Genomic DNA, 18,321 nt, shown 5'->3' on the forward strand with positions numbered 1-18,321 from the left:
TTTTCTCCTGCTGGCGTCAGGTCAGACTCAGTACAGTATTAGATTGTGACCACTAGAGGGCAGAACTGTACTGGAAACTCAGGTCAGAGGCAGCTCAAAATGTGTCACATCCTGGCGGAGCACCATTAAGGGAACAAAGAAGCTGGGGTGAGTGTTCGTCAATGTTGTGCGTTTTATTGCATATAATTGTTTTCAGTAAACAACTTATTATCTGTGTTGTAATATAACAAACATGTCTATTTAAAATGAATGTTTTTGTGTTTATATGTATTATGATTTTCATATCTTCAACGGTTGGCGGACTTAACGTAAGTGGTAACTTAGCCCGCTAGCTAATGCTGTTTCTATAACACCGGGTTGTGTTTTAAAAATATATATATATGAAAAGTAAGAAACGCTAAACACAATCCAAATAACGTAAAACACATTTTCTGCCTGAAATGTGAATACGAATTTGTTTTTCATATGATATTTCACTGTTATGTTATTCAGCTAACGTTAGTGTTAGCCGCTTTCATTCATTGATGTTTTGCACGTTAGCATCTCCACCGTCCAAGCATTCATGTACGCGGGATGCTTAATAGCACGTCAAGTACAACACCTTTACGTTGTTTTTCGTGTTAACAACCTTTATTTTCTTCCCTTGTAGATGTCATTGTATTAAGTTCATAAATAAATAAACCTGCTGCTGCAAGCCCTCTCGCCGTTGTCCTCACTCAGTAACGTTTCAGGCCTGAGATCCATAAACACAACATCTCATTTAATTATTATTGAATCCATCTCTTTATTTATACCACACACACACACACACAGTGGGATGTTCAATTAAACAATATCTTCGAATATTGTGGGTGCATAGGCTAGTTGTTTTAAACTAAATATATTTTACTAAAAAGCATGTTGATATGTAGATGTTTGCAGCTCGAGCAAGTTGATGATGTTTTTGCACACATAGAAAGCATGCCTATTCGTCTAATAAGTTTTTGCCCTATTTCAGAACCAAATGATGGGGATAGCCTGATATCCTCAATCCTACAAACAAGATGTCAAGTAAGAGCACATTTTAATTGATTGGTTTGACCCCCTTAAAGCCCACCCATCTTTATCAGATCTTCAAAATTTACTTTATTGAAGATGCTTTACCATTTCTTTGTTTAATATTACCACTGCCTATAAATAAAGTGAAAATGTGTAAATATGGGTGTGCGTCTTGTAGATGTAATTGACTAACTTTTGTGATTTAAATTCATTTGTGCACATTGAACCGATGCAGATGTGACGAATAAGTAGGCTTTACCTCTGGTGAATGATTTTCACTTAACTCAATAAAGTCTATTACATTTTCCTCCCTTCTCTTCCTCTCACAGAGCGGCCACCCTATACCCCTGCCCCCACCCCAGCCCCCACTACAGTAAGTATCCAGGACATGCCAATCATCCATATGGCCCCTCCCCTCCATCACCCAAACCTATACCTTAGGTTCGTTAGAGATGAGAGGAGAGGATTGTGGGAAGGTCACAGTATCACACGGGGTGGCTTTTATTATTTTTGTGTACAGCATAACACAGCTCTATTAATCCGTATGTTGCTGAGGATGCCATGTACTTCAGACTCCAAAAGTATTATTTAATGAATTAGGGGTGCACGGTTTTGGAAGAAAATGCAATTTATAAATTGCTATATGAAAAAAAGAAATAATAATTCTAGAATTATTGGAGTGATTTTTTTTTGACAAAAATATTAATCATTATCATTATTATTATTATTGGTGTGATTTAATAAAAAAGTTAAACAAAATGTGTGTAGTGAAAATATTGTCAATGTAAAATAATTCTATAGTACAATTATAAAATTACAATAATACTTTTTGTCTTCATTTCTAAAATTGAAAACTTTTATTTTGGTGGGTTGCTAGCAAGTAAATTTGCGCTGGAGGTTTCAGAGTGGAGCGTGGCACTGTTCATTTACACATGTGCAGCTCCTGATTCGGTCTCTCGGAGCATCTTAGTTAATTTACTGTCACTGTATCATGAGCTGCACGTGTAAACAAACAGTGCTGCGCTCTGATTCTGAAACCCGCAGGGCACATATGTAATTAAATCACAGCCTTCACAATTTAATAATCGCACTGTCATATCACAATATCTATTTTATTTTGATATATTGTGTAGACCCATACAATGTTAAGCCTTCATGGTTATTCATTAAAGTGTGTAAGCCTCGCTTTGAGGCTTTCTCATATCATTTAATCGTACATTCAAATTGATTGTGAGAGCCATTCACAGTAATTTAGTTTTGATGCGTCGTCCACATGCATTGAATCATATGTGGTTGAAATATTTGATCCAAATCGCTGTTAATTACTCTTAGTGTCCCAGAACTGTTATTCCTATAAGGTTAAAGACCCATTATTCAGGTCGTACGCCACCATGAGATTTGGCTCAAATACTCCCGATCTTGATCCCTAAAATTAACACAGCCTTTTAGAACATCATTTCGCCCCACCACCACCACCCATAGTGCCTGTGGCTTTGCTACAAGTGGATGTAGAGTAATGCTAGGGTTGTGCTGCTATCAAAGATTGCTGCTTTTTGCATGTTTTATGCAAATCATGACAGAAAACAAAAGCAGGTTCTCCTTTTCATTTTTTTTGTCCCTTCCTCCCTTGTTTGTGTCATTTCTCATTCGTGTTTTGTCTCATTTGTCTCCATCAGCAAATGCCCACCACCCCTGGGTTTGTGGGGTACAACCCATACAGCCATCTGGCCTACAACAACTACAGGCTGGGAGGGAACCCCAGCGGGAACAACAGGGTAATGGTTCGACCGGTGCCAACTAGGGCCCTAGCGACAGCAGAGGGACTAAAAGCCCAGACGAGAGGACGCTAAAGCTAACTTACATGGCCTGAATATGAAATAGAGTGAAATGCTTTGCTCTTACAATGTACAGACTCATTTCATAGAATTGAAGGTGTCTGTCGGGAAGTAGAGTCGAGTCTTGGGTAGTTCTCAACTAGTAGCTTACATAATCCTCATGCTTCTGTCAAGCAGTCACTCTCAGTAATGTCTGGATGGGTGTGATTGACACAGAATGACTTGTAGCTTCATAGTGATTGCTTCTCAGAACTGTTTCCCCTCTCCCCTGTCAGCCATCCTATCACTTCATCATGCACGAGAGCGAACAGCTGTCCGCTCGCATGGCTTTAGATGCCCGTGCCTAACTCTGCAACTTGGCACGACGACTTAGCAAGCTTGAGGCATTTTAGCTGTTGGCTTGTTTCATTTAGACCTCTGCAGAATCATTTTCTGCTGTAAAAGACTTTGTGTCCAAAAGGGCGTAATGCATGGCCTTGTCGGCGTAATGTTAACGTGCTGTATTTGGTTTGTCGTTCAGGTACGTCTCCCGCCCCATTTGCGAAGCGCTTCACGCTGTCATTGTTTCTGTTTGCCTCCTGTCCCTCTCTCTCCATAGTGCTCCATAATGAAAGTTTTATGTTTTCTGTGATGACCGTGTGTGCCCTTTATGATCTCTAACGACCCGTGTGGTCCTCTTTCCCTTTCCCGCAGAACTCCTCAGGGATCACCGTTCCTAAGCCGCCCAAACCGCCCGACAAGCCGCTGATGCCCTACATGCGGTATAGCCGGAAGGTAAGCAGGAAGGTAAGACACCAACGGTGTCTGCTTTTACTGCTTGTAAATTGAGGAGAGCGCTTCTGCGATCATCTCAAAGGCTGAGGGGTGGTCAGTGGCCTGACTCCGCCCCTTCATATGGTAGACCCCAACATCGCTTCATTGCTTTCTTCTGTTTAACAAGGCTGGGAAGCTGACATCTTTTCTGATCTACTCATTTGAGGCTATAAGCTCTGCTCCATTTCCTTTCTGTTTTGAGCAAAGTGTTTTAAAAAGATGAAAATAAAGGAGTTAGGTTGAATCGATAATGTATATAAACATAAGAGATCGATATATATATATATATATCGATAATAGATGGATTCATAATGTTCAGATTAATTAATTTTACTTTTCTCTCCTGCTCTGCATTCATCCTTTAATTTTGGACAGAAAGGGAGACAAACAGTAGTGCTCTCCTTTTGGAAAAATGCAACCCTCTCTGGCCAGGAACCCTTACTGTTCTGTCGACTCTGAGTTGACACTTGTCTTTCATAGGTTTGGGACCAAGTCAAAGCCTCTAATCCTGACCTGAAGTTATGGGAGATTGGGAAGATCATCGGTGGCATGTGGAGAGACCTCACTGATGAGGAAAAACAAGACTATTTAAATGAATACGAGGCTGAGAAGGTTTGTTTCTTGAATCTTGTCCTCACTTGAGATTGATTTAAAAAGATTCCTGGGAAATCGTTACAGGCACTAAGCAGTTTTTTTCTCTGCAGATCGAGTATAATGACTCTTTGAAAGCCTACCACAACTCTCCAGCCTACCTGGCATACGTCAACGCTAAGAACCGTGCTGAAGCTGCTCTAGAAGAAGAGAGCCGGCAGAGACAGTCACGTCTAGACAAGGGGGAACCCTATATGAGCATCCAGCCCGCTGAGGACCCTGATGGTGAGAGTAACGTCTTAATGTCAAGTCAAGTCACCTTCATTTATAAAGTACTTTTAACAGTATGGATTGTTTCAAAGCAGCTTTACATTGATAATAGAAATTACCGTAAATTACTGTTGTTTAGGCTTTACCAAAGCTCTTGGATAAAGTTATTGTCCAGCTAAAGATAGTTTTGATTGATTACCTTCCGTTGCACAGACTAGTTATTAACCCTCTGGGGTCTAAGGTGTTTTTGGGGTCCTTGAGATGTTTTGACATGCCCTGACATTTGTGCTTTTTCAGTTGCTTATAAACATATTAATGGCAAGTTGTCATTGTACTCTATTTAGTACAAACAGGGCTACCATAATATGTGAGCAACATGTATGTACATGTTTGTATTTTTGAAGGAATATTGTTTATGCATGGTTATTGAAAAAACTAAAACTTAAAGCCTCTGAAATAAGTCCACAAAACAAATACTAAATATGTGTCCACAAGACTTTTGACTAATGGATGTTGTCGCCTAGAATTTTTGCTTCAAAATGATCTGAAAATCATCCTGCCTAATCATTCACATAAAACAATACATTGATTTAAATTTTATAAGACAGTTTTTGTTTGGAAAGGCAATATGCGTGGAGGTGTGTTCACACGTGAGAAGACAATGGCCGGATAATGAGCTGTATAATGATCTGCATATTAATGAGCCTTTCACACAGGCTTGTTAAGGCTGATTTATACTTCTGCGTCGGACATACGCCGGAGCCTCTACGGCGTAGACTACGCATTGGTTTTAATGTATAATTCTGTGTCGTTGGCTGCGTTGACGCCAGCAGAGGGAGCATGTGAAACCCGAGGGAGCGGTTTGAGCAGACCAATCACAGCGCTTGTGTCCGCGTAGAATTGACGCGTTGTTACATTTTTGGAGAGGTGCACGTCAGGGTACGCCGAAGGGTACGCGCTCTACGCACAGCCTACGGCGTAGCTACGGCGTAAGTTAGACGCAGAAGTATAAATTGGGCTTCACTGGGTACCAAAAAATGCAAGAACAAAAGAAATTATAGCCTATGTATATATTTTACAATTAGAAATCGTAACCAATTACGTTACAATTACAACAATTACAATTTTAACAATATTTCAAGTGTATTCTTTCTTTGTAAAAAGTATACATTTTATCATACGTATTTAAAAAGGTAAGGATTCATTAGTTTAAATATTGGAAAAAACACTATAATTACATCTTAGTTGATAATTCAATATACTTTTTTTTGGACAAAAATCACACTATAGTATATTTAACATATGAGCAGAAATTGGCGAACAAAAGCTTACCTATTTAATGTGGCAGTAGTCTTTTTTTTTATGGTCAACTTTATCTATCCAAAACTAATCAATGAAATCTTGTCTTAACATTAATATTTAGTCTGTAACATACTGTGTTTATGATATATTGGCATATACATGTTCATTTGCGGTTTGTTACTTATACAGACATTTTATTTCAACATATTTCAGTCTATTTTTACTCATCTTTGTTGGCTATTACCAATATACAGGTCCTTCTCAAAAAATTAGCATTTTGTGATAAAGTTCATTATTTTCCATAATGTAATGCTAAATATTAAACTTTCATATATTTTAGATTCATTGCACACCAACTGAAATAAAAATCTCAAAAAATTAGCATATCATGAAAAGGGTCTCTAAACGAGCTATTAACCTAATCATCTTAATCAACTAATTAACTATAAACACCTGCAAAAGATTCCTGATGCTTTTAAAAACTCCCAGCCTGTTTCATTACTCAAAACCGCAATCATGGGTAAGACCTGACTGCTGTCCAGAAGGCCATCATTGACACCCTCAAGCAAGAGGGTAAGACACAGAAAGAAATTTCTGAACAAATAGGCTGTTCCCAGAGTGCTGTATCAAGGCACCTCAGTGGGAAGTCTGTGGGAAGGAAAAAGTGTGGCAAAAACCTGACCTGGGCTACAGAGAAGCAGCACTGGACTGTTGCTCAGTGGTCCAAAGTACTTTTTTCGGATGAAAGCAAATTTTGCATGTTATTCGGAAATCAAGGTGCCAGAGTCTGGAGGAAGACTGGGGAGAAGGAAATGCCAAAATACTTGAAGTCCAGTGTCAAGAACCCACAGTCAGTGATGGTCTGGGGTGCCATGTCAGCTGCTGGTGTTGGTCCACTGTGTTTTATCAAGGGCAGGGTCAATGCAGCTAGCTATCAGGAGATTTTGGAGCACTTCATGCCTCCATCTGCTGAAAAGCTTTATGGAACGACCTGGCACCTGCTCACAGTGCCAAAATCACTGGTAAATGGTTTACTGACCATGGTATTACTGTGCTCAATTGGCCTGCCAACTCTCCTGACCTGAACCCCATAGAGAATCTGTGGGATATTGTGAAGAGAAAGTTGAGAGACGCAAGACCCAACACTCTGGATGAGCTTAAGGCCGCTATCGAAGCATCCTGGGCCTCCATAACACCTCAGCAGTGCCACAGGCTGATTGCCTCCATGCCACGCCGCATTGAAGCAGTCATTTCTACAAAAGGATTCCCGACCAAGTATTGAGTGCATAACTGAACATAATTATTTGTAGGTTGACTTTTTTTTGTATTAAAAACACTTCTTTTATTGGTCGGATGAAATATGCTAAGAGATATTTATAATATTTTTTTAGATAGGAATTTTGGGTTTTCATGAGCTGTATGCCAAAATCATCAGTATATATAAATATATAAAACAATAGAAGACCTGAAATATTTCAGTTGGTGTGCAATGAATCTAAAATATATGAAAGTTTAATTTTTATCATTACATTATGGAAAATAATGAACTTTATCACAATATGCTTATTTTTTGAGAAGGACCTGTAGTTTGGACATGTTCATGGAAAAATAACATGTTTACTAATGTAGGTGCGAGAGTGAATGAATGACACAGACACGCGCTGTATAACTGTATAACTAGTAAACAACAGCGCGCGTGCGCCTGTGCTGTTCAGTCATTATTCACACACAGACATATTTATACAGCGGACATATACAGTTCATATTTAAACAGTCTTTTTGCGGTTTACAGACAATATTCAATATCGCGATTAGAACAAAGCACTTAAAAATAAATTAATTACTACATCAGCTGGATCCGTTGCTCCCCGAAATTAAACTACCAGCTCTTCTGGTACATTTTCCTGGATTATTAGATAGTATGATCCCTCACAGCGCGGCAAGACGAGGTAAAGTGCAAGATTCTTTTTATACATGATGTATTTTATAATCCAGCTGAGTCGCCGTTAGCATGTTTGCATGGCTTGCCTCAGATCATTTGCGTTTGAATAGCGCACGCTCTTCGAGGGCGTGTCAAAATAAAAGATAATGAGATTAAATGAGAACGACTGACATCTCTCTCTTTTCATATACACTCACCTAAAGGATTATTAGGAACACCTGTTCAATTTCTCAATGCAATTATCTAATCAACCAATCACATGGCAGTTGTTTCAATGCATTTAGGGGTGTGGTCCTGGTCAAGACAATCTCCTGAACTCCAAACTGAATGTCAGAATGGGAAAGGTGATTTAAGCAATTTTGAGCGTGGCATGGTTGTTGGTGCCAGACGGGCCGGTCTGAGTATTTCACAATCTGCTCAGTTACTGGGATTTTCACGCACAACCATTTCTAGGGTTTACAAAGAATGGTGTGAAAAGGGAAAAACATCCAGTATGCGGCAGTGCTGTGGGCGAAAATGCCTTGTTGATGCTAGAGATCAGAGGAGAATGGGCCGACTGATTCAAGCTGATAGAAGAGCAACTTTGACTGAAATAACCACTCCTTACAACCGAGGTATGCAGCAAAGCATTTGTGGAGCCACAACAAGCACAACCTTGAGGCGGATGGGCTACAACAGCAGAAGACCCCACCGGGTACCACTCATCTCCACTACAAATAGGAAAAAGAGGCTACAGTTTGCAAGAGCTCACCAAAATTGGACAGTTGAAGACTGGAAAAATGTTGCCTGGTCTGAGGAGTCTTGATTTCTGTTGAGACATTCAGATGGTAGAGTCAGAATTTGGTGTAAACAGAATGAGAACATGGATCCATCATGCCTTGTTACCACTGTGCAGGCTGGTGGTGGTGGTGGTGTAATGGTGTGGGGGATGTGTTCTTGGCACACTTTAGGCCCCTTAGTGCCAATTGGGCATCGTTTAAATGCCACGGCCTACCTGAGCAGTGTTTCTGACCATGTCCATCCCTTTATGGCCACCATTTTCCCATCCTCTGATGGCTACTTCCAGCAGGATAATACACCACGTCACAAAGCTCGAATCATTTCAAATTGGTTTCTTGAACATGACAATGAGTTCACTGTACTAAAATGGCCCCCACAGTCACCAGATCTCAACCCAATTGAGCATCTTTGGGATGTGGTGGAACGGGAGCTTCGTGTCCTGGATGTGCATCCCACAAATCTCCATCAACTGCAAGATGCTATCCTATCAATATGGGCCAACATTTCTAAAGAATGCTTTCAGCACCTTGTTGAGTCAATGCCACGTAGAATTAAGGGAGTTCTGAAGGCGAAAGGGGGTCAAACACAGTATTAGTATGGTGTTCCTAATAATCCTTTAGGTGAGTGTAGATTACATAAACAGAGAATATTTGTTTTTGTTATGAATTAGATCATTTAAAAGTACAAACTTAAACGATTATAAAGATAATTTGATTATGCCTTGGTGAATAGTATTCGTTGAGTTTTGTTTAAGTTTAGAGACGTGCTCAAAAAAAAAAGCTCACTGTGACGGAGAGCCAGAAAGGACACCCTGTTTATTTTCTTTATTTTACAAAAGCACAATGTTTTATTTCGATTGTAATTGGACATATAAAAAAGTAGACATTTAACAGTTTACTTTTTCATATTTCTTAAGTCTGTATGACCAAAAATGACGGAGTATTTTAGGTCTATTTTGCTGCTATGTGAAAAAAATCGAGCAAAACACGCCGGCACGTTTGCAGACCCCAGAGGGTTAACTTAGGGGCCGCTAACACCACACCGTTCTTCTAACAGAAAAACCCTTAACGCACTCCGGGCGCCCATCTGCATAAAACAGTGCCTGATGTCTCGAACGCACACCCTGATATAGGTTCGAAGGTGCAAACGATTATCCATTATCTCTGCGCAAACCTCAAATGCAAATCCGCGAAAACGCAGACGGCGCGCACATGCGCATCGCGTGTTCAGTCGATAGGTATGCGCGTTTGAATATATATGTGCGCAGGTGTGTAGACCTTCACTAATCAACCCTCAACAAACTACTTGTCTGGCTTCATTTATACTATAGAATTTTTTGTCACGTCTGCGTAGCCACGCAAACCGGAATTATCCCAACCTTCTTCAGATCTGGATTCGGCGAACTGCGGATGTCACATTTGGATGCCACAAACATAATACAATGAGTTATGTGAATATTGCTGAGACTGAGAAAGCACTCAACAGTCTAAAAACGTACAATTCAATCTGAGTGGAAACAAAGTCTTTAAATGTTCACTATTAGCTACGACAGCTCTAAAATATTAATGCCAACTGGCTTTTGACAGTCTGGTATCTTTGTAGAATATTTTTTAAGCATATGGTGTGGTCACATTAGCAAAAAAGGTCCTTTGTCAATAGTCACAGAAGTTACTTTTATATATATATATATATTATATGTATATATGTATATATATATTATATGTATATATGTATATGTATATATATATATATATATATATATATATATATATTATATATTATATGTATGTGTGTGTGTATATGTATGTGTGTGTGTATATAAAAAAACCAAGCAGCTTTCTGTTGGTCAACAACACGACCAACTTGAACCCATTGCAAAATCTTTCACATGATTGCATGGATTCCTTTTGAAATTACTGGATTTGGCCAACAAAAATTTGCCGAACAACAGTAAAAGGGACCACAACTCTGATACCATTTAGTAAAATGCTACATTCACACGCTAATTTCTCTCAGAACTATCTCTGTGATTTCTTTCAAGTCGGATTTTTCTTAAAAAAATGTTTGTGCTTTTTCTCTCCCGTACATTTCTAATTTTCCTCCTACATTTTGACATTCCAGACTGAATTACCTACTGTTTTTAGACTCCAGTTATAATGGGCCATTATGATGGCAGAAACGCATGTAATAAAAAAAAATATATATATATAAAAAATATAGATCTTCATAAATGCCAGGGGTGTAAATATGACATTAGTTTGAGATGCAAACCTGTAATATGACCATGGAAAGTAAACTTCCTGGACTTATTCTTAGTGGATTAATTGGGATCCAAAGTCCAAGAGTTTTATAATGGTAGAACCATTCAGATTTTCTTTTACAGATGTCCTGCTGAGAAATAAGTTTCATCCAAATGGGCCTAAATTTTAAAAGGAAGTTCTGAAACTTGTGCATTTTGAGAAAAAAAAGCACTCCATATTCTGTATTGATTGATTCCAAACATGAAATTTCTCTTAGACTATGACGACGGTTTCTCCATGAAGCATACAGCGGCAGCTCGTTTCCAGAGGAACCACCGGCTCATCAGCGACATCCTGAGTGAGGTTGTGGTGCCTGATGTTCGCTCGGTGGTGACCACCGCTCGCATGCAGGTGCTCAAACGTCAAGTCCAGTCGCTCATGGTGCACCAGGTAGGTTGGGCATGTTAAAGACACAAGTCACACAAGTCACAAACGCAAGACTGTTAAGCACCTGGTTAAATCGTTGTTCCTGGTTTTATTTTGTTTGTTTGTAAACAGAGGAAGCTTGAAGCAGAGCTGCTTCAAATCGAGGACCGACATCAGGATAAGAAGAGGAGGTTCCTGGAGAGCACAGACTCCTTCAATAACGAGCTTAAACGGGTGTGAAATTCAATTTGATTGGTGAACTAATAGCCCTTCTGTTTATCCTGAGCTCAAGCACTGTCAGTGATTTGATGTGTGGTTTGTTTGCTTTTTTTAAGCTGTGTAGTCTGAAAGTGGAGGTGGACATGGAGAAGCTGGCAGCTGAAATGGCGGCTGCAGAAGAGGTGGCTCGCCGGAGGGCGGAGGAGAGAGAGCGGGAAGCAGCTGAGCAGGTGGAGAGAGCTGCTCAAGAAGAGCAACAGCCAGCTGGGGTCCAGGCCAATGCCAACACAGAACAAAGCTCCACCAGCGAGACCAAGGATGGAGAAGACAAGCCCACCCCAATGGAGACGGGTAAGAAATGTACCATTCTTTTCTCTTGCTTTGGATATTGAACAAAAATGGTAGAATAAAAGATGTTTGACTGACCTTTGTGGTGTCCGTCCTGCAGAGACTCTGGCTGAAGCTTCTGAAGTATCTCAGGAGGCTGAGCAAGGCACCCCAGCTGCAGAGGGAGAGAAACCAGCCCAGCCTGAGCCTGCAGAGGGTGCTACAGATGAGGGCACCAGCGACAGCACCGCTCCGTCTGACAGCAGCTCCGGACCACCAGCGGAACCCCAGGCCTCAGACAACACCCCTGAGGAGCGGCAGCCCACCCAGACCCAATAACCCCACCCCCTTAATCTACAAGTCTCACTTCACTCTGTGTAGAGTCATATGTCCTCTAGGATTTCTCATTTAATCCTATGACCTGCCAGTACAGTGAGTGAGAACAGTGAACATTTTTGCTTTTTTCCACCCCCAACCCCATAATATTCTACAATGCCTTTTTTTTTTGTATGGACAGCAGAATCTTAATTGGCTTTCCACCCGTGTACTTGATCAGACACGCTGACCCACATGGGACAAGCCCACCTCAGTACTTTAGAGCTTCTTGGCCATTACAAAAGCTGATTTATCATTCTAAAGTGGAAGTAACTTGGTCAAATGTTGAATAAAATGTAATGCTTGCATCCTACAGTCACCAAATGGTTGCAAAAATCAGAACTGCAAGGTTATTTTGCTGTTTAACATGTTTTATCTACCTGTGGCACAGTTATTTTATGGTATATCTTTTTCATCCTTTGATAGTTTGTTTGAGCAGTCTGTGGGTTGTAGTTTTTTTTTTCCTCGTCGTAGTTTCTCTCCCTCCCTTTTTTTTTAAATTTGTTTTTTTTTAACTTAAAATAAAGCCATGTTAATGCGTCATTATTTTCCAGATTGACCACACAGAGCAGAGGGACATTGTTCTGTTGGTATCTTCATGGAATGGTATTACTTTAAGCCTCTGGATTATTGTGTTTTGTATTGTTGGAAGGCATTCTCTCAATAAAGTGATTTCTATGTCTGTTTTAACATTTTTTTTTTGTCTGCTGGTTTTGGCAATGGGTTGTTCTGTTTTAAAGCCAATGATTTATATTTTATTATTATTACTTTGATTTTAATATATTTAAAAGCGGAATACTGGTTCAAGTCTCTGGTCAAATTGTGTGTAAGGTAATTAACAGCATTTCAACCTCTGCTACAATTTTTCCATGTTTCATATAACACTTATAATTGTGGAATGGAGAAAATCTGGAAAACTTCAGACTGTAATTGATATACAATGCAAACAGGTTTGAAATTGTTGTAAATTGAAATTAAAATCTAATTTTAAACTCTTATAACTTAACCCCTTAAAATTAAATTCCCCCCCCCCCCCCCCCCCCAGCTTTTTAAATGAAAGCTGCATCCATATTACATTAGATCATGCTGACCATAAAACCGTGTAGACATTAATGATCTACATTTATAGACAAGTACTGTAAGGAACGCATAATACAGCTGAATGAACAATTCAAAACTGCCTTGTTCTTTGGAGATTTTGTGCGTGTGCTCTTACTCTTGCAGAACAAAAACCCCAAGTGTAATAAAGGATGTGATCAACCTATATTTATCATTATGTAAAGGCATCTCCATAGCAACCATAGGAAAAAAGACTCACACTCTCCTTATTATTCCATTAAACACCAAAGCATATACAGAGAGGCAGAGATCAGTTACTAGAAAAGGTTACAAGACATTTTTAGGAACAATAGGGCCTAAATATATAATTTTCATCTCTGTGTGCATTACGTAAACACGTGCAGTAACTTTCTAGTGTAGGGAAATCACAAATATAATCATTTAAACTGAACAACTCAAGACATTTTCCTCATTTACTCACCCTCATCATGTCGTTCCAAACGAGCATGACTTTCTTCTGTGGAACATAAAGGAAGAACAATTTAGTTTACGACTGACTTTCACTGTGTAAACAAAACATACAAACACTGAGACATCAAACCATGTTCTTGAATGTTTTACAAAAACGCATTCAGTTTTAACATTTTCCAACACATATATTTTATATGTATATGTATTTTAACTCATATATTCCAACAGTAGGTGGCAGTATTTTATCTTGTTGAATCATGCTCTGCTGACAAAAAAAAAGAGATTTTGCAACGATGGATGTGCTTGAAAATGATAATCAAATACATTTTTACAAAAGAAAACGACATCAATAGGTGTCTGAAGTTCCAGTCTTGGGGAGCCTATTTCACATAATGCACAAACTCACAAAGAGATTGCAAACCGCAGGATTTCAGTGCATGTAGCAGGTATGGTGTGTGTGTGTGTGTGTGTGTGTGTGCATGTATCAGGTATGGTGTTTGTGCGTGGGCGACTGCTAGCGGAAAGCGTAGTGGGCGCAGAGTAGGTAAACTCTGGTTGCTGTCAGCTTGTGGGCATCACTACTCATATATTAACACTATTTCTTCCGTACCACCATTAAACTACACAGTTCTAGGTTGCATTTCTCTCCTTCTCACAACATGCTGCTGTGCATTTAACGGTTTCCTCTGACTACTTTAACACAGGAAAAGATAGTGTCAACTAAGATAACATATTTAACGTGGTCTTCGCCACACAAAACTTCACAACAGCTCTAGAAGCTAAAAAAAGCAATCTTATTTGCAACAGTGATGCATTTTACTACATCACTTTTTACACATTTAAAACAAATGTAAAGAGTAAAATCCACAATTAACGTGAAGATGATTTGAAAAGGATATAGTTCACTGAATGAAAAGATGTCATAGTAATGACATAATATGTCATAATTTCAACCCCCTGTAATTTTTTCTCTTATTTTTTCAAAAATATGGTTTGAATAATGTACACACTGCTTCTTAATGCAATAAAAATGAATTGGGACATTCTGATATAAAAATCTCCTTTTGTGACACAGATGAAAGAGCCATGTGAACTATTCCTGTAGAGTTGTAAATGGTGATGATAAACATTAGCCAAGTAGCATATGTGTTGTGTCTAAAACTGCCTACTACACAATTATTTATTGGATTTAACATTCTCGTTTCATTCATACAAAAAATGTTTTGCGTTTTCGACACAATATGAATAAGTAGCTAAATGTGTGCACATTTTAAATTAAATTATTATGTGCAAATAGTTCAAATTGATTACTTCATATTCATATATACAATTAGACTTAGAAATTCTTAAGCGTTCTTATTAATTTTCCTTTAATTCTTTAAATCCATTCTAATCCTGTATTTTTTAATTAACAACAACAAAAAATTAAAGGCTCACTGAAGTGCTTTGAAACGTGCAGCATTATTCAATGTGTTGAAATTTCCACTGAAACAGGAAGACAGGGTGGGACCCATCGAACAGCCCCTCCCCCTTTTTAAATAGCCAATAGCTTTTTTGTTTATATCAGAGCTTGGCCAGAGCCATTGAGCTCGCTAAAGCCGCAGTTTCCTCCTAATCTCTATCCGTTTCTCCTCCAAATCTCTGCATTTCGCTTTAAATTCAGTTGGGTCCGATACATTCTGTGGTCTGCGCCGACTCGCGCATATGGTCTGCCCTGTGCTATAATGTAGGGGGCGGGACGCTTTAGATTCTAGAGAGCATTTGGTTGGACAGAAAATCTGATGAGAAGCTGAAGTGCAGAGTGATGTCATCAAAATCATTGATCCATATTGGCGGAAGTGAGAGACTGTAAGTTTTGAATGCTTATATATTCAATGCTAATTTTGTCATTGTTTTTGAGCACACTATAGATAAGAGCAAGGCTAACATATTCATACTAAAAGTAAAAAAAAAATGCAATTTTGATTTCATGCGGACTTTAAGCAAGACACGGTAGCCTACTATATATGCTATATATTAAATATTTGTATTTATATATAAAATATTTATAATTCAGGAATAAAAATCTGACTACTTTAATTCTGTTCAGCTAAAAACGTGCAAAAGCTCTATTTCCCAGTCAAAACGTATGCGTGTTCTAGATACAGGTAACATGTTTCTTTCGATATTACAATCCTCACATATAAGCACAGACACTATTTATGTGATCCATTTTGTGCTTATGCTGTGCGTGCGCCTAATTAACCCTTAAACGCATACGTCATTCACTACCCTCCTCATTAATTTTAAACAATATAACAAGAAAAAAATAATACTATTATAAAAGAATGCCTGTTTTCCCATTCATTTTATGTAAAGATTGTATAGGGACGCTAACGACCCAAGGTGTGTAGCAGTGTAATATTTTTTCTGCACAACAATAATTTGATCTTTAATAACTGAAAAAGTGCAATTCACTTTTATTTATCAGATACACAATGATGAAGTGATGTTTTACTCATAGTTACCGCAGGCAATAAACAAAACAAAAAACCCCAGATCATCAGCAAAACTTCAAATGGCTCAGCGATTTACTGCAGAGCAAGTACTGACCGCAATTAAATATTAGTGTCACTGTTACTTGATGGTGGATCTGGTGAAGAAGCTGGCATTGATTAAAATATTGATTTTGAAGATGTAGAAATTGATAGTTTTAGAATATGTATGAGATCACAAATATGAGTCAGATGCTGAATTTACTGGGAATTGAGCTCTGACGAGGAAAGTGATGATGGTATAAAACATCTGCTTAAACGGAACCCTTTCAAGCTCCAAAATGTAACACAAATATGTTTCATTTTATTCCTCTGTAATTGTTACTCTAATATCTGGAGAGTTTTATATTATCACGACAGGTAGAGATCAATCCGTGTTAGATATAGATCCCGATCACTAAATATATAATGATTGGCGAATCATTCAGGCATTTAAGGGTTAAAAGTCAGAATATTCGATTCGTCTTCGAAACAATCGATTAGCCTACTAATAGAATCGATTGTTGCAGCCCTGGAGAATAGCAGTTCAGCAACAAGCATGAATCACACAATATGATACAGGCATGACAACATCAGCAAAAGAAGTTTAAGCTCCCTGGTGAAGTTCACTCAGTCTCTCTCAGTAAGTGCATGGTGCCATTGTACTCTCAGCCGCTGGTTGTCCTTGCCTCCTACTTGTTAGTGCGTCACAGAAAAGGAATGAAACAACTCTGCTGAAAAGAGTCAGCTGGGACACAACATGAAAATTTATGTAACAAAGCTTAGACGTCAATTTAGGCCGATGTGAGCAACCACCGAAATAACTTGGCTATCCTTGCAGTTTCAGACTTTAGGGAGATCAGAGAAACTGCAGCCTGTTGCATCTAAACCCTTAAGAAAATACTTTGATATAATTGTAAGAGTATTATCATTTATAGGTTTCTTAACTAAAAGGTATAGGGTTGGCAATTTTGGACAGGCTAGCAATAGCAAGCTAGCTTTGAAAGCATAAGATCCCACCCTTCCTTTAGAGTGTCTCCAAAGCCACGCCTCCTTCAAAACACATGAACAAGACAGCTTTGAATTACCATGCTTCTCAAAGCACATAACGTTACAATAATAATGAATGTAAACAACTTACAGAAATCTTACTTGTACCAGCTGACTCCTGCAGATTAATTTCGGCGTCGACAAAGAAATGCATAAATCCGATGAGTACTTCAACAGCTCAGGGTAGAACATCACAGGTTGCCATCTTGTGGTAACGATATGGTGTGAACGCAGCATAAGCTTGTTGTTTTAGTTCAGGAGGAACTGTAAAAGATGGCTGCTGTTTCATTACGGCGCTCAGTGACTCACTGTCTACAACTCTGCATGGCTTACATAACCCACTGATAACGTGTGATGTCTGCGCGAGCAGGGTTAGCGGAGGTGTGCAAATACATTTGTTGACAGGCAGGTAAGACATTGTATCATTGCATTCGGACCGAATGGACGAACATTTTTTGGTCCTGTGACTTCCACAGAAGATACATGTTTTAATATTTAGGCCACTTCTATTATTGATTGCTATCAGGATGTGAAGAGAGTTTCAACCAGTATAACAAAAAGTCTTTATAAAACAAATTGCCTAGCCTACCTTTAAGGGGTATGTTTCCAATAGCGTAGCCTACTTTATGTTAAGTATTCACTGATTCATCACTAATCAGAGACATTTTCATGATGGTATATATCATGATATGTAAGAATCGATCAACCGTTGAAAATCACATATTGCATGGTGGTTGCTTCTGTATAACAGTTATTATTTCTTAGTTTGTCATATTTTTAATGTGCACTCATTCAGTATTTATTATTAACTGGCACATATGTATCCCAATTTAACAAGTGGTTGTGAAATAAAACTTATCTGCATAAAGTTTTTTTTTTTACTTTGTTTCTGTGCCCTCACACACTAACTGTTTGTATATCTCTTATTTTGTTTTTCTTTTTGTTCCTCTCAATCTCACACTAAACACATACATTTAATGGACATTCATTTTAATTGAAACAATTTATCGGAGCATTTTGTAGGCTGCAGGTCATGTGATGTCACGTCAGTGCCCATGAGAGGGCGAACC

General features: G+C 38.7%; 2 protein-coding genes across 6 annotated transcripts in view; both read left to right on the plus strand.

The window, feature by feature from the left end:
• Positions 1-57: 57 nt before the first annotated feature.
• Positions 58-12,848, plus strand: smarce1 (SWI/SNF related BAF chromatin remodeling complex subunit E1). Of its 2 annotated transcripts, none has more exons than XM_077213017.1 (11): positions 58-147; positions 998-1,050; positions 1,368-1,411; positions 2,715-2,813; positions 3,567-3,659; positions 4,167-4,298; positions 4,391-4,562; positions 11,089-11,261; positions 11,370-11,471; positions 11,573-11,807; positions 11,905-12,848. In XM_077213017.1, the coding sequence occupies exons 2-11, from the start codon at positions 1,044-1,046 to the stop codon at positions 12,120-12,122; spliced, it is 1,275 nt and encodes a 424-aa protein (XP_077069132.1). In that variant the 5' UTR covers positions 58-147; positions 998-1,043; the 3' UTR covers positions 12,123-12,848. The 2 variants fall into 2 exon arrangements, with proteins under 2 accessions (XP_077069132.1, XP_077069134.1); XM_077213019.1 differs by having other exon boundaries at positions 3,567-3,647.
• Positions 12,849-13,945: 1,097 nt separating this feature from the next.
• prkcbb (protein kinase C, beta b) overlaps positions 13,946-18,321 on the plus strand; it is a 137,169-nt gene continuing 132,793 nt past the window's right edge. Inside the window, exon 1 of one of the 4 annotated variants that reach the window (XM_077213015.1) lies at positions 13,946-14,134. The gene's annotated coding sequence lies outside the window, so the exon portion shown is untranslated. The remainder of the gene's footprint in view (positions 14,135-18,321) is intronic. The other 3 variants (XM_077213014.1, XM_077213013.1, XM_077213016.1) reach the window with 3 other exon arrangements.

The sequence above is a fragment of the Siphateles boraxobius genome, unplaced genomic scaffold (genome assembly GCF_051911475.1).
Source record: "Siphateles boraxobius isolate OS27281-9 unplaced genomic scaffold, OSU_SipBor_1 66, whole genome shotgun sequence".
Lineage (NCBI taxonomy): Eukaryota > Metazoa > Chordata > Actinopteri > Cypriniformes > Leuciscidae > Siphateles > Siphateles boraxobius.